General features: G+C 50.2%; 1 protein-coding gene and 1 long non-coding RNA gene across 6 annotated transcripts in view; one reads left to right on the forward strand and one right to left on the reverse strand.

Annotated features, from left to right (window-relative positions):
* The window catches only part of LOC132424834 (uncharacterized), a 6487-nt gene extending 6029 nt beyond the window's left edge, over positions 1-458 (reverse strand). Inside the window, exon 1 of one of the 2 annotated variants that reach the window (XR_009519282.1) lies at positions 186-458. This is a non-coding gene — a long non-coding RNA (uncharacterized lncRNA). The remainder of the gene's footprint in view (positions 1-185) is intronic. The other variant, XR_009519283.1, reaches the window with a different exon arrangement.
* A 351-nt stretch (positions 459-809) lies between these two features.
* Positions 810-24788, forward strand: BCL6 (BCL6 transcription repressor). Of its 4 annotated transcripts, none has more exons than XM_060010956.1 (10): positions 810-851; positions 11251-11289; positions 12109-12281; positions 14072-14293; positions 15922-16893; positions 17440-17624; positions 19009-19176; positions 20274-20404; positions 20519-20656; positions 23583-24788. In XM_060010956.1, exons 3-10 carry the CDS (start codon positions 12121-12123, stop codon positions 23724-23726), a joined length of 2121 nt encoding a protein of 706 aa, XP_059866939.1. In that variant the 5' UTR covers positions 810-851; positions 11251-11289; positions 12109-12120; the 3' UTR covers positions 23727-24788. The 4 variants fall into 4 exon arrangements, with proteins under 4 accessions (XP_059866939.1, XP_059866937.1, XP_059866938.1 ...); XM_060010954.1 differs by lacking the exon at positions 810-851 and adding an exon at positions 7507-8673; XM_060010955.1 differs by lacking the exon at positions 810-851 and adding an exon at positions 7507-8526.
* The last annotated feature ends 1804 nt before the right edge of the window (positions 24789-26592 follow it).

Below are 26592 nucleotides of genomic sequence, written 5' to 3' on the forward strand. Positions count from 1 at the left end.
CAACCGATGCGGGATCCTATGATTTACGTAACATCACAAAGTTGCAAAAGGCAAAAATCAGAAGCAAAAATCCGAAACCCATCAAAATACAATAACCCCAAATCCCGAGCCACCACACCAACAAGGAAAAAAAAAAAAACAAAAAACAAAACTGTCCCAAATAAAAATAAAGCAAATGAACCCACCGAAAACTGCTTGGCAAATATTTTTCTCGTGGTGCCTAATATTCTAGCTGGAAAGAGCTGTGGTGTTTATTGTTTTTTTCTCTTACTCGCCTCGAAACCTACTATATATAACAGACTTTTCCCAAAGGTTCGAACCTCTCGCTCCCTTTTGTGTGTTGAGCTCGAGGAGCTGAGTTTACGGGGAAGAGAGGAGGAATTAGCCCCAGACCCCGGGAAAGCAAAGCGCACTCCCCCTCTTATGTCACCGAATAGCAAATTAGTTCTCAGAATTCCAGAGGCCGAGCTTTGCTACAGCAAAGACGCCGACGTCACAGAGGGGGCGCCCACGTGACGGTGGCGGAGCAGGCTGTACCATCGTCCGGGGGCCGGGGAGGGAGAGCCGCCGTCTGGCCCCTCGAGCCTCACACCGAAACCTCCAAACCCGAGACGCCCAGCCTGTGAGGAACCCGAAATATGCCGGACAGTGGGAAAATATTGTGGCTTTGAGGGTTTTTTATGGGCCAAAGCAGGCAAAAGTCGCGGAGAGCTGACACCGAGTCCTCCCCTGCCACGTAGCAGTGGTAAGGCCCGCAGCTCAAATTCCGAGAATTGAGCTCTGTTGATTCTTAGAACTGGGGTTCTTAGAAGTGGTGATGCAAGAAGTTTCTAGGAAAGGCCGGACACCAGGTGATTATTGCTGTTGCTGCCGCCGCTGCTGCTGCTGCTGCCGCCGCCGCCGCCGCTGTTGCCGCTGGTGCCGCTGCCGCCGCCGCTGCTCATGATCATTATTTTACCTTTTAATTCTTTTTTTTCCGCTCTTGCCAAATGCTTTGGCTACAAGTTTCCTATGTGTATCTATTGATGTAAATGTATATATTTATTTATTGTAGCTGTCAGGTGTTAAAATAAATGCCGAAGATTAGTCCCACGTCTCTCCCACTCTAGGATATAGATTTTTATATATTTACTATTTTATTCTTGTTGTCTTTGAGTGAATTGGCCGGTTTGGGGAGGCTTTTGCCACCCTCCCTTGTGTTGTTTTGGTTTTTGGAAAGGAGGTGGAGGAGAGGAAGGAGGGGAATTAGGGGGCGGCCGGAGCAGAAAGGACGAGACAGTGCTTGGGGGGGTGGTGTTTCGGGCAAGTCTGGGGGCTGTCTGGCCCCAGACGGCGGAGAGGACGCGCGCTAGCGCTCTCGCTCTTTCTGCTGCTGCTTGCGTACGGCTTGTGATCTCGCTGGATTCGTGCGGCTGTGTTTTTTCCCTCTTTTCTCGCTTGCAAACTGCCTTCCTTGCTCCCTCGCTCCAGCCTCGCCTTCCCTCCCTCCCTCCTCCTTTCCCTCGCCTCTCCTTCCTTCCCCTCTCACGTCCTTCTTGGTCACTCCGGGAGGCGAGGAGGGAGGCTGCCCGCTCGCTCGCCCCGCTGGCTCCCTTCCACCGGCCTTGGTCCTCTAGATTCCCTACCTCCGAGCCGAGATTTGGGAGGAAAAATGCAAGCGAACTCCTCGTTTTGTTTTTATTTTTTGTTTTCCATAAACCCAGTTGAAGTATGGGGTTCTCCTCTTTCTTTTCAGAGCCGTGATCTTCCTAACGAGATCCGAGTGTTTTGGTGTCCCCTTCCCCTGCGTTTTGGGGGAGGTTTAGCTTGCCTGGGGGCGGGGATGTTGAATACTTTGAAAATTATTCTTTCTTGGTTGCAGTCTAGAGAGTCGGGAAGCCCCGCGCGCTCCCTCACCCCATCGTGGGGAGGGAAGCTTGTGGCGGGACGGGGATTTGGGGGGTGGGTGGGAAAGGGGTGCGCGTTTGCACCTGCGGTGCTGTTCAGCGTGCGGGGACTCCGGGAACCTTCGCAGGACGGCCCAGCCAAGCGGGAAGGTGGCGGGATTTCTGGCGGTCGCGGTGTTTGTATTTTGGGCGCTTCGTGACTCGGTGTTAGCTCCCAATGGCTGTTCCCCCGCTTTCCTAAATTTTATTTTTCCCATGGTGCAGGCTTTGTAAAAACAAACAAACAAACAAGAACTGCGGGCCGGAGAGTAGCCGGCGTCAAGGCTTCAGATTCCCGAGGTCCTTGCGCTGGGCGAGGGGAAAAACAAACAGCCCCAGCCCGCGGTCCTACGTGCGAGACCCGGGAGGAGAGAAGGGCACTTTGTGGCCCCGGCTGGGGGATCTGGCGCGGGAGAAGGGGGCGCGGGCGCGAACGGGAGATCTTTGTGAGTGATTTTGCAAAAACGGATTGCGAGGTTGGTTGGATTTGCAACCTGTGGCTCTCCTTGAGGGAGTAAGAATGCGGGAAGGCGGCGGCGGCGGCGGCCCGGGGAGGGAGTGGGTGGAGAGTTGGAGCCTCGGAAATCGGCTGCGCTGGGGAGCAGCGGGAGCGAGGGGCCACCCCGCTGCCGGATGCAGTGACCGTGGTAAACGTCTTGAGAACTGTGGATTGCGTTGCCTTTATGATGCCGTATTATCTTGGAACTCTGGCCAAAAATGGAACTAGTGTGGCAATAATGAGTTTTAAAAGCTATCCTGTGGAAAACAAATACACAAACCTACAAATTAAAAAAAAAGCATGAAAAAGACCCTTTTTATGTTGTGCACTTTCTCGAAATGTTTGACTTGGTGGTGGGGGTCCTGACAGCTGAGCCGAAGGAATGACCCCAAAGTGGGTGCTCAAAGTCCAGAGCTGTTACTGGGTCCCTGACCTCTTCTGTGAGGTGGTCATCCCCCCCCCCCCAGGAAACTGATTTAATCCTTTATGGATTTTTTGTTCAGTTTATAGTTTCCAGGAGGTAAATCTTGTAATGCTTTAGTCTTTTTCTTTTTTTTTTTTAAGTAAAATGTCAGTAGATGCATTTTTTTACTTAAAAAAAAAGTAAAAAGAAAAAAAGTGGGGCAGGAGAGAAGGAACCAGGGAAAGGGCTGTTTAGAAATACAGTTTGTGGCTCTGAGCGATGCCACCGGCTTCCTCTACAGAGACTGCCAGTTTCCCTTTTTCTTTGCAAGGTGTGTGTGGTTTTAATAAATAACTTTAAAAAAACGTAAGAGGGGGGCCCGCAGGATCTGTCAGGAGACAGGTATCTATTTTGCTCATTATTTACTACTAAGAGCCTTTGGCACAGGAACAGAGCCTCGTAAATCTGCAACCCAAGTTGAAGTTCATCTGGCCCTAGTCCACCCGCTATTCCTGGAGGTAGCAAACATGAGCTCAGAGGAACGAGGTGAAATCACATTCTTGCTTTAAAATATATGTGTGTTTTCTTTTAAAAGGAGAAAAGATATTTGTCTCTGGGGGAGGAGGAAATGGAAAGGGAGTACCAGGAGATGGGCATTCCCTTGCTAAAATGACTGTAGTTGAGTCTTCAGGCCAAAATAGAAACCTGAAGATGGGAAATAGTCCTCCCTCCCCCCACTTATAAATAGAAGGTTCCAATATCCTATTTGGAAGATTTCCAATACTGCAGGCCCAAGCACTGACTGGTTTTAAGGGTCTGTTGATAGTGACAATAAGGCTAGTAGCTGTTTGTAAAAACCGGGCAACTTGAAGAAGGCAGCTAGAAGTGGGAATTCTCCAATTGGCCATTTTCTCTATGCTCAGTTTTGAAGGGTTCTACTCCTTGCTTTCTTGAAAAGCCTGTCCCATTTTTATTGTGGGTTTGGTTGACAGGAATGGGACTCCAAACTCTTAAGCTGTCGTTTGCTGAGCCTTAAAGAGTTCCAGTTATTGGTTGAGTAAATGGTAGCCATGGCTAGATGTCAAAATTCTTCCTTCCCTCTCTCCTTTGCCGGCTAGCCACACTCACAACCCACTTTGTTGTGAAAAATTTAGCGATTCAGAGGAGGTGGTGCGGCAGCGCCACCCCTCGGTGGGTGAAACTATCTATTTGCAAAAGTCAAATATTTGAAAAATGTTGTGAAATGACCTTTTGAGGATTTTTTTTTTCTTTAGGAAGGGGAGATAAAAGTAGCTTTTTAACAAGGACTTTGTAGTTGATCTCTCAAAAGGAGGGAGAAAAGCTAGGATGGTGTCATAATAGGCGAAGTAGTTCGAGTGTGTGTGTGTGTTTGTGTGTGTGTGTGCGCGCGCGCGCGCGCGCTCTCTCTCTCGGGAATGCTTGCCTGGTTGGCTTTAAGTAGGGGAGTTCTCCTGGCGGAGGTAGCCCCCCTTCCCTCTTGGACTTGACCTCTCAGGGCACCCGAATTCTGCTGTCTGTCTGATATTGAGACAAGGAGGAATGTTTTGGTGTAAAAAACCATAGCGACTGGAAGTCCTGTAGTTTTGCTGGCGGTTGAAGATGGTGTATGCGGGGATGGGTCGGGGAGGGAGGTTTGTGGATGGACTGGGGCAATGGTAGGCTGATCCGTAGCCGGGTTTGGAGTCCTCTGGGAGTCAAAGTAGTGTGGCGCGTGCCAGTTGCCTGCACTGCGCAACAAGTGGGAAAGCCACCGCAGTGATCCGAGCGAGGGTGCTGTGTTGTGGGAAAGCTGGCCGGTTTCTCTTCGCCCCACTGGAGGCCAGGAACGGCTCCTCCCAACCCTCCCCGCCTCCCACTCTGAGACGAGAGCCCCACCAAAAGACCACCTCATCCCCACTCCCCCATCCCCGGCTTAGCCGAGCGCTGTTAAGCCTGCCCTTGGCCTCCAGGACCCCTTTTCTACGTGGGAATCAGTTTATTCCCGACTGTTTTGCTGGTCGACCAGTGTTTGGTAGAAAGCTCTGGTAATGCCGTTGACTGCCTTCTGCTTTTTGAAGACATGTGCACCCTTTCTTTCTCTTCCCAATACATTCAGCCTTTCGGGCTGGAAGAATCAAGGTATACTACATGAACGCAGCTCCAGATACCGCGTTTTGGTTGCTAGAGGCCTGAGCATCGGGAAGAAGGAATTACATCTAGTAAATTCAGTGTTTTCCAGCTTTGCCCTATGGAGGCACCCCCCCCCCTTCCCTTAAGAGACAACAACAGCAAAAAGGTGGGGGGCAGTCGGGTGTGGAAGGCTGTGGTCGCGCGGCGATTTTCGCACGGACTGAGTCCGCCACCTAGTGGTGGGTCCTGGCTGAGTTCCCCGCCTAGGGCAGTGGACCGACCGCGTCACCTACGGGTCCCCAAGTATCCCAACCAGGTGCTAGGACTGACAGAGGGGAGGGTACCCTCCAATGAGGATGACACCCAACCTCCAAAGTTTTGGTACGATGGATGAAAATTAGAAAGCCTGCGGATGCTTGCTCCATTCACAGCCACTCAGCGACGGGCATCTGTCTCCGCTAAGAGAACCGAAAAGTACCCGATTCTGAAAACACGATTTCCCAGTCTCTGTGGCCTCTCCCCCGGAAAAGTCAATACTGGAGGGATGCCACAGGGGCTCTAGGCATATATCGCTTTACAGTTGAGGAAACAGGCCTGATGAGAGGGTTAATGGCGAATTAGTGACCTAACCGGAACCCGATTTTAAGCTTCTGAATTCCAGGTCAGTGACTTAAAGTCAAAGGCGAGTTTATCTCCGCCCCTTTGAGTTATCTAAGAGAAAGGAGCAGAAGTCAGAGGGAGCCATGATTTTAACCTCTTAGGTAACCATTGTTGGAAAGGGTTCCCCAGCTGTCCCCGAGGAATTTGTTTAGAAAGCATGGCCCAAGATTTTCAGTCACAGACATGAAAAGCCTACGGTAGTGCTCAGGGGTGGGAGTCTTATTTCTTGGGAGGGGGCTGTGCGTTGTGTTAGGGCGTGATTAAAGCCCAGTCCCTAGACTTGCAGAGATGCACCTCGCTGCTCCCGAGGCTCACATTTGGATCCTGAAATAGCTCTCCTCCCCTTCTTTCCAAACTTTGTTTAGTGGCTTGGCGAGAAATCAGTTGTGTGTGTGTGGGTCCTATGGACCGGCAGAGTGAAATCCACAACAGCTTCTCAGCAAAGTTTTCTTTCTCGGAGCTCAAATTTTAAGATGGCAAACGCGCGACCGAGTGCTGGCGGCCCCTAGCGACCGCAGGCGCGCACACCCGCGGGAGAAGCCGTTGTTTCCACCGCCCTGGTCCGCCGGAATCGAGTTCCGCCTCTCCCGCTGCGGGAGCTGTTGGAGGCCGCGTCGGAGAAACGCGCCTCTGTTCGGGTTGGAAACGAATCTGGGGACGGGTTTGAAGAGCGGTCAAGTTTGACTCATCGCTTTCCAAGGACAGTTAGTGCCTTCCATCTTCATTAACGTGAATAAAGACCTTGCCTGACTTCTGTCCAGATCGGATTTTTAAAGGCATTGTTTGTCTGGGGAGATCATGCCTCCCCCCTCTCCCGCCAGACTTTTTGCAAAGGCCGAGCCCGGTCCAGCCAGGATGGCCAAAATATCTTTGCTCGTGGTCGGCTGGCATCGACTGCCGGCCCTTTCTGGAAGGCTGTCACGAGCTGGGCGCCTGGGGAGCGTCCTTTCTGCAGCTCCTCTTCAGATCTTGATGATAAAACACATCCCTCTATTTTATTGCATTTCCTAGAAGCTTGCAGGCTTGCAAGAGCGCTGTTGGCAGGAAGTGTGATAGAAATGAAAGTCAGGACATAATGTCCCTGAACACCTCCTCGGTCACCCAAAGCGACTGCCAAGGCCACCGCGTTATCAAATTCACTTTCATCTACTGTCTTCCTACCCCCCCGCCCCCCAGCCAAGAGCGCGAGGAGTGTTTCTCCCCCAAAACAAAAACAACTCGGCGGTTTGACCCTACCCCGCCACCTCCAGATCACCATGGCTAGACCCGAGCAGCTCATTAGCTGAGACGCTGCGGAGAAAGGGAGCGCTCCGAAAGGAGCCCTGATGCTGGTTCCACTGCGGCAGCTCCAACCTTATTAAGATCCCCCGTCCCTGCCCCTAAAGAGTGCTCCGCACTTCCAGATTCTCCTTTGGATTTCTCAACGAGTTATTGGAGTTATTAGATGACCAATAATCCAAAACCCGAACGGGATATTGAAGGGGGAAGGGCGGAAGGCATTCTCCAAATCGGGAGACTGTGTCTAAACTAGGTCAATGGGAAGGAGGGGCGGGGCGACAAGGAGTTGTCGGTTTTAAGCCTTGATGGAGGGCTCCCTCTAGTGTTAGGCAGCGGTAAAACATGATTAGGTTTGAGCTAGTCCTGGAACCACTGGCCTCCTAATTTCCAACAAGTGCATTTACTTAATTTTAGCTTCCCTTCCTAGATTCTCATCCCATCCCATATTAAATTTCAGCCTTCGCTTTCACCTTTATCCCACCGGGCGAAGGGATGAGAAAGTGGGATTTTATGAAGCCAGAGAGGCCCAGTCTTTACTGACCCCGCCTCCGCTGCTGATGTGATGCGCGGCGCACTGTGACGCTACCCGCCAGTTTTAGGAGTGGACTGCGGCCTCACAGGTTGCATCTTTCGCGCCCCCTACTCCCCACCTCCCGGCCCCCAAAAGTGCCCCTCGGAGCCCGATACTGAGACCGATTAGGCGATGGCGCCCAGGGATTATAATTCCGAGAAAGGCCACGGGAAGGCGAGGCAACCTTGGAGCGCGCCCATGAACGCGATAGGGTTTGCGCCCAGGGCCCTGCCGAATCCCGACCTTTTCTCTTTGGTTTCGGAGAAATCGGATTCGGAAATTCCGAAATCTGGCCAGGTTCGGCCTGACAGCTCCTATTCTAAAGATCTTAGGCGGAAACCGAGCCGAGCTGGGTTCGCCTTCTTGCCAACGTAGGCGGAAGGGGCTTTCGGTTTAGTTTTCCTCCAACTCGGCTGGGGAGCGCTGGATGGAGACCCTCAGTCCTCGGGATTCCATCTTTTTTACCTTGAGGCCTCGCCTAACCACTCCCTTTAAAACAGGGGGAGGGGCGGGGGGGCAAGCAAAATGAGAGAAAGAAAGATAAAAAAAAAGACACACCAGGCAAACAAACACCGGAATTCGGCAACTTGAAGTCATGAAATAAGCCAGGGATTGGACGCGAGATCCTGGGTTCTAGACCAGCTGTGCCTGACTTTCCCTATTTATAAAATTGTTATGGGGAAAGGGTTGAACTAGGTGAACTGTAGGAGTTCTGGACCGGGAGCGGACGAGGTATTTAGGGGAAAGTGTGCCGTATTCCTCGCGAGCCTCCTCCCCGGGCGCCCACCCCCTCCGCCAACCTCGCCGGGTGAATCCCCGGCGGCCCGCGCGGCGCAGGCTGCGATCCTGGCGGCCGTCCGGGCCGGCAGCTTCCTGGAAAGTTACTTCTCGTTGGAGCCGGCGATAGGCAGAGAGTGTTCTTTGAAATCCGCTGAGTGGAGATCGACTACGTTCCGGGAATGAGAGGGTTGTGCCATTCCCCTCACTGCCCCCTGCCTTGACGGCGTAACAGGAAAAAAAAAGAGAAAGAAAAAAGGCACACATAATGTTCGTTACCGAGGTGCACGAAAAGTTTTTTTTGAATGTAACCAAATTAAGGGCTGCCACCGGGGTACCGCCGGGCCTCCGCCGCGCCTGCGGGGGCTTCGAGGTGGACGGGCCGCGGTGCGGGCAGCACGCCCGGGGGTGGGCGGTCCCTGGCAGACAGGTACGGTGTGATGGGGGTGGGCGAATCTGCGGATCTGCGCGGGCTTGCCCTGGCCGCACGGCTCGATTTTGTGCCCTTGTGTGTGAGCAAGAGACGGGGGCTGCCTCTGGAGGCGGGAGGGAAAGGCTGGGGTCTTTCATATTGGATGGCTTTGCTCTCTTCACCTCTTGTCTCTCTCCCTCTCCTTTATGCTGTCTTCTTTCTCTTTGACTTTTTGGAGGGGGAGTTCCCTCTTCTTTTCTTCTTCAGACCCTTTAAAGGATCTGCCTTCTCAAGGTGCCTCATTGAAAATACACAGGGAAAGCGCCAAAGGGAAAGTGTGTGGGGTGAAAAAGACCATGTTTAGCTCTCACTTGGTGGTTTCCGCGACTGGGGCTGGCTGGGGTGGGGAGAGCCCACGTCTGGGCCCTTGCAGATGTCAGTTTCTCCTTGACAGCTCTGCTCTCTTGGTTGTTTCTGTGGAATGAGTCTTGCGTTTGGCATTGGTGGGATGGCCGAAGCTAGGAGACGGCGTTCGTCCTGGGCTTTGCTTGGAATTAGTTCTGGGATCTTGGGCGAGACATCCCCTGGAGCCTCGGTGGCCTCCGAGCAAATGGGGGCTGGTATTGTTATCAGCCACAATCATGGATGGGAAGGAGCTGAGTGGTCCCCAAAACCAAACCAGGTGCTGTAGTGCTCCCACACCTGCAGCATCTAGAGGGCGGCAGCGTTGCCCACGCCCACTGTAGCCCACATACTCACTAGTTGTGGGGCTCCGAAGAGAAAGCTAGCTGAGAAAGGAGTGGACTTAATAAGGACAGGGGCCTTAGTGTATGTGCCTTGTTTTTGGTCAAGCCAGGCCGAGAGGTTTACAGTGGAAAGTGCCCAGCCTAGGGCCTGGCTGACAGTGGACCCAGGGGAATTGTTTTGTTTGTTTGTTTCATTCCGCATCTGGAGTGAGTCATTGCCACTTGTCAAGGTGAAATGGCAAATCTGGGCTTCCTGTGGTTCCAAAAGTCTGTGACTGGAAATCCACAGGCAAGATGGTGTTTGAAGCTTGTTCCAGGGCAGCCTTAGGTATTCCAGAAGGGTTGAGGGATCTCTTCCACGGGGGAAGAGGGGAAGGTTTATAAATAAACCTCACGTGTCTTCCGCATTCGTTTTCCAAGGAGACCATCCTTGGACTTTGGTTAGGACCCATTCAGTGTATCTCTCTTTGCCCATCTTGAGTTAGAATGGGGAGAGGAGGAAATAAATAGGTTCTTTTGTCTTTTTCTATCCTCTCCCTTCCCCCATTTCCTTCCCCCATCCCCACTCACTCACATGCACACATTAACCTTGAAGCCGATGAGACTGAGTGACTGGCACTTGGGACCACAGAGAAATGTCAGAGTGTTTGGTTACAGACTCAAGGAAACCTCTCATTTTAGAGTGCTCATTTGGTAAGACTCAGCAGCCTGGAATGGGGGCAAAGTGCTTGTGTGAGGGAAGGAACTTAAAAATGAGATTCACCCACGTCAGGGTGCTGTCTTGCATGTTCTACAGCACGTAGGCTGATTTGGAAAGGGAACAGGAATTTAAGCCAGAAGACCTAGGGCCAGGTCACTCACCATTTATGTGGCCCAATATGACCTCCCTGGCCTCGGGCCCCTTTACCCGGAAGATAACTCTAAAGGGCTACACTTTAAAAAAAGTCGGGCAAGGGGGGGGTGTGTGGTTTCAAATATTGTTCTGTTTTGCAGCCCACATGTGATCATAAATGATAGTCTTTCACCTATGCTTTAAATTATTTTGTTTTAGAGAAACCAGTTTGGAGAGGGTCCATATTTCCTAAGCTCTTCCTGGCCGGTTCTCAGCTAAACCTCACAGTTAAATCTTTCACCAGCAGGGGGAAGCACAAACTCGGAAGTTTGTAACCCTGTATCTGGTCTTAGGCCCAAGAGGGATGGGAGGGGAAATTTCAAAAAAGGAGAGAAGAGTAGATATACCATCTCAGGCTGTATTCTGCAGATTCCTTATTCTGTCTTAAGTGTTTCAGCTAGTCAGGAAATACTGCCTAGCTGTTTGTCCTGAGCAAGCCACTTGAACCCAAGTTTCAGTTTTGTCATCAGTGAAATAGGGATAAAGATGTTGACTCTGTTGGCCTTGTGGAGTCATTCTAGGCCTTGAAAGAGAATATTTTAGCAGGTTTTGAAACGCATCCAGAGTTTTTAGGCCCCTGAAGGATCATTCTCATTAGTATTGAAAGCATCACTTTTATTATTTTTTTCTTTCCCATAAACTCAAGGGCCTTTGGATGGCATACAGTTTTTACTCTGAGAGAGGAAATAAATGTGTCTACGTATATGTAATTAATGTATGAAATTGTATTCCCAGTACTCAGGGTAAAAACATTATTATCGCATGGCTTTGGATGCCCGTTGTTTCCATAAGAGCCGAGCTGGGAAAAATGTTTGCTAGCTTGTGGTAAAACCGCACCAGCTGGCAGGCTGCAGCTATCAAAGTAAAACTAAATATGTGTGTCCTAAAATAAGACTATAGTGGACAATCTTACATTCATGAAATCAATTTCTGTTTGCTTTTTTATCTTCCCTGCAGGTTTTAAGCAAAATTTTGGACTGTGAATCAAGGCATTGGGTAAGTAAATTGAATTATGTGCTTTACAATTTTGTGGACAAACTTTTCTTTTAATTTGCCAATGTATGTGTCTCTGTGAATGGTGCCACTCTTCATTAGATGAGATAAAGGAGAGCCGATTGCCTGTCCGTCACACCCAGCCCCCACCCCTTTGCCCCTGCGTTCGACTGTCTTAACACTGTTGTGCGATCACTCATTCCCTTACTCGTTTCTCGGTTCCCATTAATTTAGCCACCTACTATGCACCAGCAAGGCGCTAGGTGCTCAGGATACAGTCAGACAATCCTGAAGCCTAGCAGGGGAGAGACAGATGGTGGCTGGGATAATGAAATGAGATGCCGATGAGAATAGCTACGATTTTTGAGAATCTACTGTGGACCAGGCACGTATCTCTAAGTTTTACAACCGCCTAGGAATTACTACTCCCGTTTTGGGAAACTGAAGCCCAGAAACCGTAAAACAGCTTGCTCCAAGTCACACAACCTGCAAAAGGTATGGCCCATGCGCTCACCTTCAAAGCATGCTTTCTCTCCCCTGTCACACACTCACTGCCTCTCAATGCTGGCAGCGTGTTTGGTATGTGGAGAAAACATTCAACAAATATTCATTCCCTCCTCTTTCCCCAATAGGGTTTTCTGTTAACAAGTTGGTTAAAGATTATGAGCTCATTGTACAGACATGAAGAGTAATGCCCAGAGATGGGCCATGAGTTGTTCAAAAGCAAACACAAGGGAGCAGGCTAAGCCACCTGCTCTCACACTCCTGGTGAGAAGGAAACAGGTTCTGGAGGACTAACAAGATTCTGACCTTTTCTTTCAGGTGAAGAAAAAAATGGCCTCGCCGGCTGACAGCTGTATCCAGTTCACCCGCCACGCCAGTGACGTTCTTCTCAACCTTAATCGCCTCCGGAGCCGCGACATCTTGACGGATGTTGTCATAGTGGTGAGCCGGGAGCAGTTCCGAGCCCATAAGACGGTCCTCATGGCCTGCAGGTGAGGGGTCTGGAAGCGGAAGGTGGATGATGGATATAAGGGGAGCGATGGTGCCGGCTGCCAGTGTGGAGCATGGAGGCCTCTGGCTGTGTTTGGGATCACATCTCATTTTTCTCCAGATCTCCAGCACGTGGCCTGGCCGAGTGGGTTCTCAGGAAGCAAACGAATGAACATACTTTTAGAAAAGAAAGAGTTTCCATTCTGTGGGGATAGAGGGAGAAGAAATCATATACTGTCTCCGGAAGCGATGTGTTTTGGGCAAACATGGAGACTAACTTCAGTGAACCAGTGAAAAAATGAAAAGTGAAAGCGAGTTTTAAAATATTTTAAGCGAGTTAATTTAAGATCTTTTGCTCTTTTTTTCCTATGACTGTATTTATTTATACCATGACTATATTTCTATGGGTGTTTCCGAGCATATGTAAGTTGGTGAAAGTGAGCTGGCTAATTCTTCATACTTGACAAGTATTTCAAGTGTTCAGAGCAATTTATGTTACAGCACCTCCCTGGATCTCCATAGTGGCCTGTGTTATGGATGGCACGATTAGCTCCATTTCATAGATGATAAAATGAAGACATTCACAGGCAAACTGACGTAGAGCCAGGGATCTTGATTGCTAGTAGAGGACTTATTCAACATCTACAACAAGCACCTTTGTTTCCAATAGTGGAGAGGTTTATATAGAGAGAAAAAGAATAGGTAACGCTAACCGAATGCTTACTACGTGCCAGGCATCAATCTGTCCCCTTCACATTCTCATTCTTGCCGTAGGCCTGTAAGGGAGACACTCTTGTTTCTGCTTTGCAGAGAAGGAAACCAAGGTGCAGGGAAGTGAAGTCTCTTAACCAAGGTCGCCTAGCTAACTACTGGGTGAAGTCTAGCTCACTTCTGGCAACACGCTCAGAAAGAGTAGAATCCAGATGACAGTCCAGAATGTTGGCCTCTCACTGAGTGCTCTTTCCTCTACCAGACACCGTGGTACCTGGAGGCTTGGCTTGACACTGACTTGGCTCTCCTAGGAGTATTGACCTTGTGATAGTCTATGGACTTGTAGAAAATCAGTAAACTGTAGATGTAGGCATCATTTTATTTGTCATCAATACCCAATTTGCTTCTAAAAAAATACAATAAGATTTAAAAAATAAGGATAATGTGATGGAACAAGAAAAGAAATGCTTATCCCAAAGATATAGACTCAAAATAGTTACTGCAAATGAGTGCTAAATTTAGCTCTGGTAAGCTGTGCAGTTAAGACCAAAAGAATACAGGTTCTGTGACTTTGTGAAAATCACTTGACCTCTTTTTTTTTTTTTTTTTTTTTTTTTGTGGTACGCGGGCCTCTCACTGTTGTGGCCTCTCCCGTTGCGGAGCACAGGCTCCGGACGCGCAGGCTCAGCGGCCATGGCTCACGGGCCCAGCCGCTCCGCGGCATGTGGGATCTTCCCGGATCAGGGCACGAACCCGCGTCCCCTGCATCGGCAGGCGGACTCTCAACCACTACGCCACCAGGGAAGCCCTCACTTGACATCTTTGATCTTAGTTCCCCCGTTTGTAAAGGGAGAGAAGGATAGAATCTACCTTGCAAGGTTATGAGGAGCACAGGATAGTGTATGTAAGTGTGTAATGACTCTCTGGGATTTAGTAAATTCTCCATAATTGGCAACTATTATTAATTGCCATGGAAGCTCTGGAGCTAGGTCCAGGGGAGAGGGGCTGAGCGTCCGTGGTGACTGTAATTGATAACAGTTTCTATGTGTCTGTTATAGTGAGACATTTCTTTGTCTTACAGTGGCCTGTTCTACAGCATCTTCACAGACCAGCTGAAATGCAACCTCAGTGTGATCAACCTGGATCCTGAGATCAACCCGGAGGGGTTCTGCATCCTCCTGGACTTCATGTACACATCTCGGCTCAATCTGCGGGAGGGCAACATCATGGCCGTGATGGCCACAGCTATGTACCTGCAGATGGAGCATGTTGTGGACACTTGCCGGAAGTTCATCAAGGCCAGGTGAGCTGCTGCCTAGATGGAAGCCTCGGAGATGGAAGGAATCAGACAGGGTCGGAAACAATTGATAATGCTTGCACACAGAAGAAACAATCCTCTGTGATACGCCACAACCTACCTTTCCACTGCTTTTGCACACTCCTGCTACCTAGATATGCCGTGTGCCTCCCCACTTCTTGCTTCCTTCCATTCACTTGATAGACCCTTTCCTCCCACGCATCCTGCAAGACCACGCCTGGATGCCAGCTTCTTCATAGATGTTTGTGCACTTATCACTTTGCTCTTTCCTCAGCTCTTCAGCTGTGTCTGAAAGCCTTTTGCCTGTCTTTTAGACTTTGCCTCTGTTTTCACTATTTGCATACATGTTTTAGTTCTCCTTTAGGCTTCCACTGTAACTATTTACATATGCCCCTTAGTTCCCCCACCAGACTGTGGGCTGCTTTACTCATCTTTTATGTCACCCTGCTGCTACTAGAGAGAACATTTATTGAATTAAATAGGGTTCACTGGGTCTGGCCCCCTATCAGAGGGCTGGTAAGACATGACTATCACGGAAAGTTGAGGAACCTGAGAGCCAAAGAAGGGAAGAGCTTTGCTAAGTGGAACAGAGACTTGGGCCTTGACTTCTATAGAACCGTTGGATTCAGCTACTCCAGGATAATTGCATCCCTTCTCAGACAGAAAGGTTTGCGGCCTCTGTTTGAACATCTCCAGGAGCCAGGAACTCAGTGTTCCCAGAGCCATGCAGTTCTCCCTTGGATAGTTTGAAAGCTCTTCTTTACAGCGGGTTGAAATCTGGCTCCCTTCACCTTCACTCCTTGGTTCTAGCTCTGTTAACTGTGATCAGACTGAGCTGGCCTATTTTTCACCCACATAATGTCCCTTCAAGTATACGCAGCTTGGGCTCTTTGTCTCCTGTGGGTGATAATGGTGGCAAGATCATCATTATGAATGCTTTCTCTGGGTCAGGCCTTGCGCTTGGAGCGTTCGGTAACTTGCTCCAGGTCACAGAGCTGCTAAGTGGCACAGCAGGGACTGGAAACCAGGTCTGGCTGCTGCAGAGCCAGGGCTTCCTACGCTGGCACGTGCTGCCTGTTCTCCAAAGTAAACTCGCCCACGGCTCCAGGCAGTATATAGAGCGAGTCCCTTCTTCACAGGGCACCAGTATAACAAAGACCCTCCAAACATGTAGCACCAACATCGTATAAGTTGTTCCCTCCCTGAAGCTCAGTTTCCAGGTGTGTAAAATGGAGACAGTAATTCCTGATCTACATCCCTTCTGTAAGGATGAAATGAGATAAGGACCCTGATAGCTTTATATTCTGTAACATCTGAATAATTATAGATTCATGCATATGTATACATATGGGACTTAAACATGCAAAATCACGTCTAAACAGGCACTGATTGTGTGGGTAACTCACTTCCCTTCTCTGGGCCTTGTTTCCCCAGCTGTGGGCTAGATTGCTAGACTTTTAGCAGAACTGCCTTGTAACTGCAAGTGTTTCCCTACTCCAGAGCCACATCGCCCAGGTCTGACTGACTCAAGTGCAAGTGTGGTTTCATAGACCAGTGTCACTTGGAAGGTTCTGACTTGGAGGCCGGGGTCTTCTCTCTTTTTGCTCCTGCAGTGAAGCAGAGATGGTCCCTGCCATTAAGCCTCCCCGTGAAGACTTCCTGAACAGCCGGATGCTGATGCCCCAGGACCTCATGGCCTATCGGGGCCGGGAGGTGGTGGAGAACAGCCTGCCCCTGAGGAACGCCCCTGGGTGTGAGAGCAGAGCCTTCGCGCCCAGCCTGTACAATGGCCTGTCCACGCCGCCAGCCTCGTACCCCATGTATGGCCACCTTCCGGTCAGCAGCTTCCTCTTCTCCGACGAGGAGCTGCGGGATGCCCGGATGCCTGTGGCCAACTCCTTCCCCAAGGAGCGGACCCTCCCCTGCGACAGTGCCAGGCCAGTCCCCAGTGAGTACAGTCGGCCGGCCATGGAGCTCTCCCCCACTGTGGGCCACAACAACGTGTACTCACCCAAGGAGGCAGCCCTGGAGGAGGCGCGGAGTGATATGCACTACAGTGTGGCCGAGGGCCCCAAGCCTGCTGCCCCCTCGGCCCGGAGCGCCCCGTACTTCGCCTGTGACAAGGCCGGCAAAGAGGAAGAGAGGCCCTCGTCGGAGGATGAGATCGCCCTGCATTTCGAGCCGCCCAATGCACCCCTGAACCGGAAGGGTCTGGTGAGCCCGCAGAGCCCCCAGAAGTCTGACTGCCAACCCAACTCACCCACGGAGTCCTGCAGCAGCAAGAACGCCTGCATCCTCCAGACCTCCGGGTCCCCTCCGGCCAAAAGCCCCACTGACCCCAAAGCCTGCAACTGGAAGAAGTACAAGTTCATCGTGCTCAACAGCCTCAACCAGAATGCCAAACCAGAGGGGCCCGAGCAGGCCGAGCTGGGCCGCCTTTCCCCTCGAGCCTACACTGCCCCGGCGGCCTGCCAGCCGCCCATGGAGCCCGAGACCCTTGACCTCCAGTCCCCAACCAAGCTCAGCACCAGTGGCGAGGACTCCACCATCCCACAGGCCAGCAGGCTCAATAACATCGTCAACAGGTGATTTCACAGGCAGTCCGGACCTGGGGTCGGGGCTCACCGGGGCAGGGTTCTGGGGTCACTTCTGATGGGTGCAGGGCGCTGTGTTCTGCTCTTGCCTGAAATGCTGAGCACATTGGAGGTATGGGCCAAGGCCTATTGACTGAATTGGCCTAAGTGAGGAAGGACCTTGAGCTTCGGTATATTTTCACAGAGAGAGAGAATTCCCCTCCGTGGTAGATGAGCATTCCAAGAATCCCAAGCTCCTGCAATCTCTGTGGCAGGGGGGAGTCCTCTTACTTGCCTTGGACCGAGGGAGGCTGTGGACTGTAGCACTGAGGGGAGGAAACTGGGCCCGGGAGTGGAGTCTAGGCTCAGTGTGGCCCCCATCAGTGATCTCGATGTGTCTGCTATTTGGAGGTAGGCTAGGGGATAAATAACTCTGTGGCGTCAGATTCCAACTGGCCTCTGGGCTGCCCTGAGCACAGGGAAGAGGGGATGCAAAAATGCCAGGCAGAGCGCTCTGCCCTGCTCCAGCTGCTGAGGCCCTTTTCTCCCCGCCCACAGGTCACTGACCGGCTCCCCACGCAGCAGCAGTGAGAGCCACTCTCCGCTCTACCTGCACGCCCCCAAGTGCACGTCCTGTGGCTCTCAGTCCCCGCAGCACGCAGAGATGTGCCTCCACGCCACTGGTCCCACGTTCCCCGAGGAGCTGGGAGAGACCCAGTCTGAGTACTCAGATTCCAGCTGTGGTGAGTTCCTTCCCCTCCCTCCCCTGGCCTCTGCCTCTGTTCCACAGGCCTTGTGTTTCCATTTTATTTACGCTGTTGTCATTGATTGGGAGAAGCCCCTGGTTGGAAGTCCAATGGCATTTAAATCAGCAACCCGTAGTCCCACTCTTGACCTCGTAGGGAACTAGTTGACCAAAGCAAGGGTTGGGGAATTTGAGTTAATCTGGGGGACTGCAGAAGGACCACACAGCCTTTTCAGCTTCCTTCCAGCAAAGTTGGCTGTGGGGCTGGCTATAACTAGCTCCCGGAGCCTTCTCAGGCCCACTGGACCCCAACCGATTGGTCTGCATGTTGGTTCACCCTGCTAGGCTGTACGTTCCAGAAGGAGAAGCATCCGGCCTCATTCATGCCTGCATTTCCCATCGGGCCAAGTGAGTCTAGCACAGAGTAGGCGCTCAGTTATTGTCAGCTGAATTCGATTAGTTGAACTGATTATTAATTGACGTTTCTGGATAGTGTGTGACTGGCCTCCCCAGTTTTTACCTCTTCCTCCAGCTCTGTCTGTAACAGGATAGCCCAGCGATGCCTCTTCAGGGGTGAACTACCCTGATGTGTCATTTCCAAATTGTTAAAGCAAAAGAAAAAATTAGTTATTTACACTCAGAGGCTTGGCACAGGGTCATGGACCGATAGTTGGGAGAGCAGGGACTGTCCCCTCCTGGCCCCGTGGCCATTTGCCTTTGCTCTACACTCCAGTTCCTTCTCTCTGGGCCTGTGTTTCTACTTCCACCATCATCTTTGGTCTCCCTATCTCAAACTGTTTGGGAGACATGAAGTCCAGATAGGTGCAAGGGTGACCATGGTCATCATTAATTCCTCCTTTGATGACCTCAGAGTATCTTTGACTTTGATTCATATCTTACATTCCTATGATGCTTTATGTTATACAACGTGAGCCTGCGAGGTAGGCAGGACAGGGGTTTATTATCCTGATTTTGGAGATAGAGACACAGACAGAGGCTGTCTTACCCGAGGGCTTCTGTGTATGAATGTAAGTAGAACTATGACCTGATAAGGAAAGTCAGTTCTCAGAGCTCTCGAGAGAAGGAGGTGCCAAGCTTTCCTCAAGCTGGCGCAGGCCATGTGGGTACCTGTGGGTTTGAGTTTCCCTCCTATACCTTAATCTTCAAATCTGTCTCCTTTCGCCTCCACGATCGAGACTCTAAATGCTAAGAAAAAGAGAATCCGCACAGGCCCTTTGCTCTGGGCTCCCGTGAACCCTGGGCAGACAGGGCGCTGGGGGCTCAGTTTGGCCCTCGGGGGAGCTCCAGAGTGGGGAGGCCTCGGAGCCCTACCTCCCTTCCTTGTGGTGCTGACGCTGGTGCCCCCTCCCACCCTCCGACAGAGAACGGGGCCTTCTTCTGCAATGAGTGTGACTGCCGCTTTTCTGAGGAGGCCTCCCTCAAGAGGCATACGCTGCAGACCCACAGTGACAAACCCTACAAGTGTGACCGCTGCCAGGCCTCCTTTCGCTACAAGGGCAACCTCGCCAGCCACAAGACCGTCCACACGGGTATGGCCCTGTACACCCTGCCCCCACCCCCCGAGCTCACCAGGGTTCCCCAGGGGCAGGACGGGGAGAGCATTCTCGAGAAAGCAGTGTAGGGCCTCGGTGCCCTGTGGGGTGAGGCAGGGGGCAGGTGCTGCCCTGGCCTGAGTGCGGGCCTAGCCCCGCCACGTCTTTGCTTAGTGACCCAGCCACTCCCCACATCCTTTGTCTTTCCTCTGACAGGCTCTGTCTTGCTTCTCCACCTTTGCTGGGGTCAGAAGTGTTAATCCCACTGCACAGGGGAAGAAACTTTGGCTGAGAGGGGCAAAGTCAATTCGGTTTTTATAAATCAGAAAAACGCTAAAGGCCTCTTGATTCCCTCTAAGGGCTTGTTCCTTATCAACTCACATTCCTTTCCCAGGTAGCGTCTAATAACCTGACAGTTGTCCAAAGTTGACTCTCTCCTGGTATTTTAAATGGGTCTATTATCCCAGAAACTTTCCATGAAGGAAGCCTCGGCCCTTCTATTGGTTTCCTCTGTCTGAGCAACTACTCCAACTCGGGCCCCAGCTCTCGTGCAAACGGAATCCAGCTGTAGTTGCCACAAGCGGAAAGGCGTGTTTGTTCTCAAGGAGAGAAACTAGAGCGGCCTGATTGTGTCTCTCTGGGGAGTGGGTTGATGACTGAATCAGTCTCACCCGAGGGAAGAGCTAGAAGAGCCTTCCCAGGTAATCTAAACTCACCCCTCGGGTTCCAGAGAGGGAAACTGAGGCCCAGAGAAGGAGAGTGACATGTCCACGTCCCACAGTTAGATAATCCCAATGAAAAGGCTGGTTCTTGGAACCTCGCTCCCTCCTTGTCCCACGCCCTGCGTCCTTTCCCTCCCTCCACGTCACCACCTGCTTCTTGAGCCTGGCCGTGGGCGAGGTGTGCTGGTGCGTGTGTAAGAGAGGGCTGGCAGGCAGGGGTGGCCAACCCCTGACGCCTCTCTCTGACATCTTCCAAGGGAAGGAAAGCCAAAGTGGCCCCAGGAAGGGCAGCTTGCTTTGAAATCCAGGGCCCGGGGACTGTGGAGACCTCTGCTGAGTGTGGCTTGCCTTTTCCCCTTCTCTCGGTAACAGGTGAGAAGCCCTATCGCTGTAACATCTGCGGGGCCCAGTTCAACCGGCCAGCCAACCTGAAAACCCACACCCGAATCCACTCCGGAGAGAAGCCCTACAAGTGCGAAACGTGCGGAGCCAGATTTGTCCAGGTGAGCAGAGGGCGTGGGGAAGGACCCTAGCCCCGGGTGCCGCTGAGAGGCTGCGGCGTGTCTGTAGCCCACCCCGGCAGAGCCTCTCACTTCGCTCTTCGCTCTCCTGCGCAGGTGGCCCACCTCCGTGCCCACGTGCTCATCCACACTGGCGAGAAGCCCTATCCCTGTGAAATCTGTGGCACCCGTTTCCGGCACCTTCAGACTCTGAAGAGCCACCTGCGAATCCACACGGGAGAGAAACCTTACCATGTACGTTAGCCTCTCGTGGCTGCTGGCTGGCCTGGGATGGGTGCGGAGGTGGAGGGCTGGGGCCGCAGGACTGTTTGCTCTAATCTCAGGCGCGCAGTGGGATGACCACTGAACTCGAATGGTCCTAAGACAACCAGCTTGACCTTGGCCTGAGTCTTAGTTTGCTCATCTTTAAAGTGGAGGTGTTGGGCTAGGTGATCCGGGCCTTAGGAAAGAGGTCTGGATTGTGAATACATAGATATCAGAGTCATTCATTCATTCCACAATTGCTTATTGAGTGCTTCCAGCACGGCCCTACACTGGGCTAGATGTCTACTTCAGAGGAGCTAAGGTGTTTGAGAGGGGGCAGTCAATAGGGTAGGAGGAGAACCAGAAGAATGTGGTGATACAAGGGAAAAAAACAGAGAAAAGGCAACTGCAGGTGACCAGCAGCGAAAGGCCATGATCGGGCCATTGGAATCACAGTGTTCTAGGGCAGGGTCTCAGCCAACTATGGCTTGTGGGCTAATTTTTGAAATTCCATGAGCTAAGAATGGTTTTTATACTTTCAAATGGCTAAAAAGAAATCAAAAGAATAATATTCTGTGACATACAAATTATATAAAATTTAAATTTCAATGTCCACAAATAAGGTTTTGCTGGCACACAGCCAGGCTCACTCGTTTACGCATGTCTCTGGCCTCTTTCACACTATAATGCAGAGCTGAGTAGTTGTGTCAGAGAATGTCAGGCCCACAAAGTGGAAAATATTTACTGTCTGGCTCTTTACAGAAACAGTTTGCCGATCTCTGCTGTAAAGGGGAAAGATACTGGCCAGGTAGCTGAGATATCTGGGTTCTTATTCCAGCTTTGACAATGACCCTTTTTAGGGCTGTGGGCAAACCCTGACCCTCTCACTGGGCCACAGTTTTCTTTCTCTATGAAATAGTGAGGATGCTGTAGATGAGCAGTTTTCAAACTGTGCTCTTCCAATCACTGAGGTTCTGCAACCCCGCAGGACAGGACGGGAATGAGCCAGTACCAGTCTCTTTTCCTTTCCAGTTTCCATTTAATTTGAAAAAAGAGTCCCATGGTTTACAGGTGTGGAAACTACTGTTATAGATGAGGCTGGCTTTGCTGAGTTTATGGCATCGCTCTAGGTCGTGATGGGCACAAGGACGAATGAATGAATCGTTAACCCATATCGCAAATGTTAACCTGAAAAGGTGGTTACTCTCATTCAGTTGTTTATCAATCCTTGAGTGAATATCTTCTTACTTGCTTTTGTTCTTGGGCAAATTAATTATCCTCTCTGTACCTTAATTTCCTCATCTGTAAAATTAGCCTGATAATAACACCTACCTCATGGAGTCATATTAAATTAATGGATTCCCTGAAGTGTTCAGAACAGTGCTTGGCCCATAGTCCAGTACATATTTGCTGTTTCAGTTATTTTGTGGGTGTTTAGATGCACAGGAATGTCAGAATTAGGAGTGACCTTCAGAGTGTATTGACTCAGTCCCTTACAGAAGGAAAAGCCAAGGCTCAGAGAGAAATGCCGCACTCAGGACGCACAGCGGTGGGTGCCATTGATATGAGGGGCCCTTGTCTCCCAAGACCGGGGCTCTTTCTACTCACTGCCTGCCCATTTAATTTTTTAATTTTTCTAAATATATTTCCTTTTTTATTTTAAAACATATTCTCTATATGAACATATTTTATTACACTTTTATTAGGGGATAGTTTTTTGTGCTTTTTTTTTTTTTTTTGCGGTACGCGGGCCTCTCACTGTTGCGGCCTCTCCCGTTGCGGAGCACAGGCTCCGGACGCGCAGGCTCAGCGGCCATGGCTCACAGGTCCAGCCGCTCCGCGGCATGTGGGATCCTCCCAGACCGGGGCACGAACCCATGTCCCCTGCATCGGCAGGCGGGCTCTCAACCACTGTGCCACCAGGCAAGCCCCTAGGGGATAGTTTTAGATCTATAGAAAAGTTGCAAAGATAGTATGGAGAGTTCCCGTATGTACCCAGTTTTCCCCTGTTGCTAACGTCTTACTACTAGGGTACATTTATCACAACTAATGAACCCATTCCAGTATGTTATGATTAACTGAAGTCCATACTTTATTTGGGTTTTCTTAGCTTTTACCTAAAATGTTTTTCTGTTCCAGGATTGCATCAGGTTACCCCATTACATTTAGTCATCCATGTTACTTTTAAAGAACTTTCCCACTAAAACCATTATCATCCATTCATTGAATCAAAGCAAGAAACAGCTCTGCTTGCTAATGCCTTGTTAGCTGATCTGAGGTGTACACACTCACTTAAAGGAATATAACTGTATTTTTTAAGCATATCCTAGATTCCAGAATTTTTATGAATTCAGACTGTTCTAATCCATTTATCCAAATATGTTCAGATTTATTGCATAATTGTCTGAGGTATATTCTGTTAGGAACTGGGAAGCTTATAAAGTTTAGTAAGAAGTGCTCACCACCATCAAAGGATTCCCTACCTGAGAAGGATGCTAATGCATGGGTTGGCAAGGCTATCTGGCATTACATGGCAAGGCTAGAAATCTTACAGAAGTCAAAGGAAAGAGGGATTATTTTCATCCTTGAGGGATTCAGGAAAGCCTTAAAAATTTGGGGAGTCTGCATCGGAACTGCATTTTTGGTTTAGACTTGAACTTGTGGAGCTGGAGCAGGGAAATTCATCTCAAGTGGGGTAAAAGCATGACCAACACTTTGGAAGGCAAGGAAGGGACATTCGTACACAGCTTACTTGTCCCTTAGCAGAAGCCAGAATTCATGTGGGTTCTCAAAGTGGCCTTCCAGAGGGAAGAGCTGCCCCATCCCTTGAAGGGAGAATCTCTCCTTCTCAAGGTCCTTGAGTAATGACATGTTTCTTGAGTTGATGACTAACGGTTTGCCTCTGGTTCTCTTCCAGTGTGAGAAATGTAACCTGCATTTCCGTCACAAAAGCCAGCTGCGTCTTCACTTGCGCCAGAAGCACGGTGCCATTACCAACACCAAGGTGCAATACCGTGTGTCCGCCACTGACCTGCCCCCGGAGCTCCCCAAAGCCTGCTGAAGCATGGAGTGTTGATGCTTTCCATTCGAGCCCCTTCTCAGAATCTACCCAAAGGATACTGTAACACTTTACCATGTTCATCCCATGATGTAGTGCCTCTTTCATCCACTAGTGCAAATCATAGCTGGGGGAGTGGGGGGGTGGGGGAGGGGCGGGGGGAGGGGGAGCCACGGCCGCTCCCCTCCCCCACTGCCGTAAAACATTAAGAAAATAATACTGCTTCTTCTCCTATGTGTAAGGCGAACCATGTCAGCAAAAAGCAAAATCATTTTATATATCGAAGCTGGGGGAGTATGCAAAAGTTCTGACTTGACTCAGTCTGCAAAATGAGGAATGTATATGTTTTGTGGGATCAGATGTTTCTTTTGTATGTAAATGTGCATTCTTTTAAAAGAAGAGACTTCGGTATGTTATCAAAGAGAGGGCTTTAATTTTTTTAACCAAAGGTGAAGGAATATATGGCAGAGTTGTAAATATATAAATATATATATATATATAAAATAAATATATATAAACCTAAAAAAGATATATTAAAAATATAAAACCGCGTTAAAGGCTCGATTTTGTATCTGCAGGCAGACACGGATCTGAGAATCTTTATGAGAAAGAGCACTTAAGAGAATATTTTAAGTATTGCATCTGTATAAGTAAGAAAATATTTTGTCTAAAATGCCTCAGTGTATTTGTATTTTTTTGCAAGTGAAGGTTTACAATTTACAAAGTGTGTATTAAAAAAAAAAAGAACAAAAAAAGCTGCGGAAGGAAATATGTGTAGTTTTGTTCTAGTTTTCGGTTTGTATATACCTGTACAACGTGTCCTACGGTGCCTTTTTTTCATGGAAGTTTTCAGCGGGCAACGACCGCACCATCCCTTTTGGAAGTGTAGGCAGACACAGGGACTTGGAGTTATCACTAACTAAGCTCTCTTTGGGAATGTTTGTCTCATCCCATTCTGCGTCATGCTTGTGTTATAACTACTCCGGAGACAGGGTTTGGCTGTGTCTAAACTGCATTACTGAGTTGTAAAATATAGCTGTACAAATACAAGAATAAAATGTTGAAAAGTCAGGTCGGTTTGTTCTGGGATTTTTTTCCTTGTGCCGGAATTGAGACTTGGATGAGTCGGTTTCCCCAGCTCTTCACCTGGTGGGAGGTGCTCGCGGAGGGCAGCCGCCACTGGCCACGGGGGCTCAGAACGGCAGAGGCTGGGGGTTGCTCCTGCCGGCCGGGCAGGGACCTACACCTTTGGCCCCTGGCAACAGGCTGGACCAGAGACTGCAGATTCTGGTCATGAAGCGCTCAGGTGGGGGGTTTTGGATGGACCTCGCCTCTATCTCTGACCAGTTCCCTCCTCTTTCTGTTTGTTTTTTCTGGTTGTTGTTTTAACCAGCTTCATTCACTTTATTTCTCACTCAGAGCTCTAGGCTGAGCTTCAGATAAATGACCTCAGTTATAGCCCTTCTGACACCAATGTATGTGTCCTTTCCTCCCCTGGGCCTTGGAGATTCTGCCCTTTCTGTGAAGTGAGAAGGCTCATCCCCTCCTGGCTTCCTAAACAGTTTCTCTCTGCTGGGGTCCAAGGACAGTACGGAGGCATCTGCCTCAACTCACGCATTCCTCAGCCTTGGTGTCTTTGGAGACTTTTTGCTGTCTGCTGTGTGATGGACAGACATCTATAGACCCAGAAACTTCATGCGTTGATACGAGCCGAGCCAGTCTCCATCCCTGCAGAAGTGTTCTGTGTCCCAAGAACTCTGTGCTGGAAGTCAGCCACCTCCTCCTGGGACTTGGGACAACCATTCCCTCTCTGGGTCCCCTTCCCAACCACCCCTGAGGGGATTGGATTCACTAGATTGTTTATGATTCCATAATTCAGACATAAGTTCACCCTGGCTTACTTTGACACCCCGTTTTATTTTACCTCCGAAAACCTCAAGAACCAAGTTTGATGGATGAGAAGTAAGAATGGTGAGGACACGTGTGGTCCTGGCCACCGGCGCAGAGGAGAAAGTCCTCACGCCCCTCTTCCGTTCCTGGGTGGCAGTGGCGGTGGGGTGGGGACGTGAAGCAGAGCCTTTGCTGTGCCCTGGGGCCTCTGGCTGGACAGTGGCGTCCCTTGGCAGTGTCTCTGCAGCAGGCTCCGAGCACGTGCTGGGAAGGCTGCGGGAGCTGACCACCCAAAGCCCCAGAGAGAGCCTCAGAAAGTCACACCGCCCTCTGCCAGCCACATGGCCTTGCAACTCAGGTTTCCTTTGAAAATGACTTTAAAGCACTTGCCAGCTCGAGGCCTCAGCTCACCCTGCTCTTTGAAAAGGGAGAAAATGATCCCTCTGCTCCCACAGAAACTTGGCAGAAGAACTTACAAAACAGACAGCTTCAGGAATGACGATTCACAGGCCCGAGGGAGGCTGGCCCCCGGGCGGTTTGCTCCCCAAGGGCCTCTGAGATTGTTTACGTATCATTACTGTTTAATAGAGGGGCTGGGGCAGACAGTGTGGGTGGCATTCAAGTTCAAACAAAAGGGAAGATCAAAGAGTAACTGCAGCCAATTGACAATCAATAATAAGTAAAAGGCAAACATCTCTAAGCAGATAAGCTAGGGCAAAGGGAATATAAAATTTTTACTACAAAAGCGTGACATGAACGCAACTTTTCACAAATGCATAACTTACAAAACAGGGTGATGGTTTTCTCTATGTTGTGGGGTTTCTAGAGGAAAGGTTTCTAAGGACCAGAGTGGTGGTTGGAGGGTGGACCTGGAGAGGGGGGTTGGTTAGAATCAATTTAGGAGCTGGAAGGGATGGGGGATGGTAAGGATTACCTAGTTCAAATCTGTCCTCAACCCACGAAGGGACTGAGATAAAGA

The sequence above is a fragment of the Delphinus delphis genome, chromosome 4 (genome assembly GCF_949987515.2).
Source record: "Delphinus delphis chromosome 4, mDelDel1.2, whole genome shotgun sequence".
Taxonomy (NCBI): Eukaryota; Metazoa; Chordata; class Mammalia; order Artiodactyla; family Delphinidae; genus Delphinus; species Delphinus delphis.

What these genes read in the sequence shown, in the direction of transcription:
- BCL6 (XM_060010954.1), top strand. Translation starts at nt 8,512, where the DNA reads ATGTTCGTTACCGAGGTGCACGAAAAGTTTTTTTTGAATGTAACCAAA. An exon ending in ACTGTGAATCAAGGCATTGG is followed by an intron (nt 11,290 to 12,108) that starts GTAAGTAAATTG and finishes CTTTTCTTTCAG; the next exon opens with GTGAAGAAAAAAATGGCCTC. An exon ending in GCGGAGCCAGATTTGTCCAG is followed by an intron (nt 20,405 to 20,518) that starts GTGAGCAGAGGG and finishes TCTCCTGCGCAG; the next exon opens with GTGGCCCACCTCCGTGCCCA.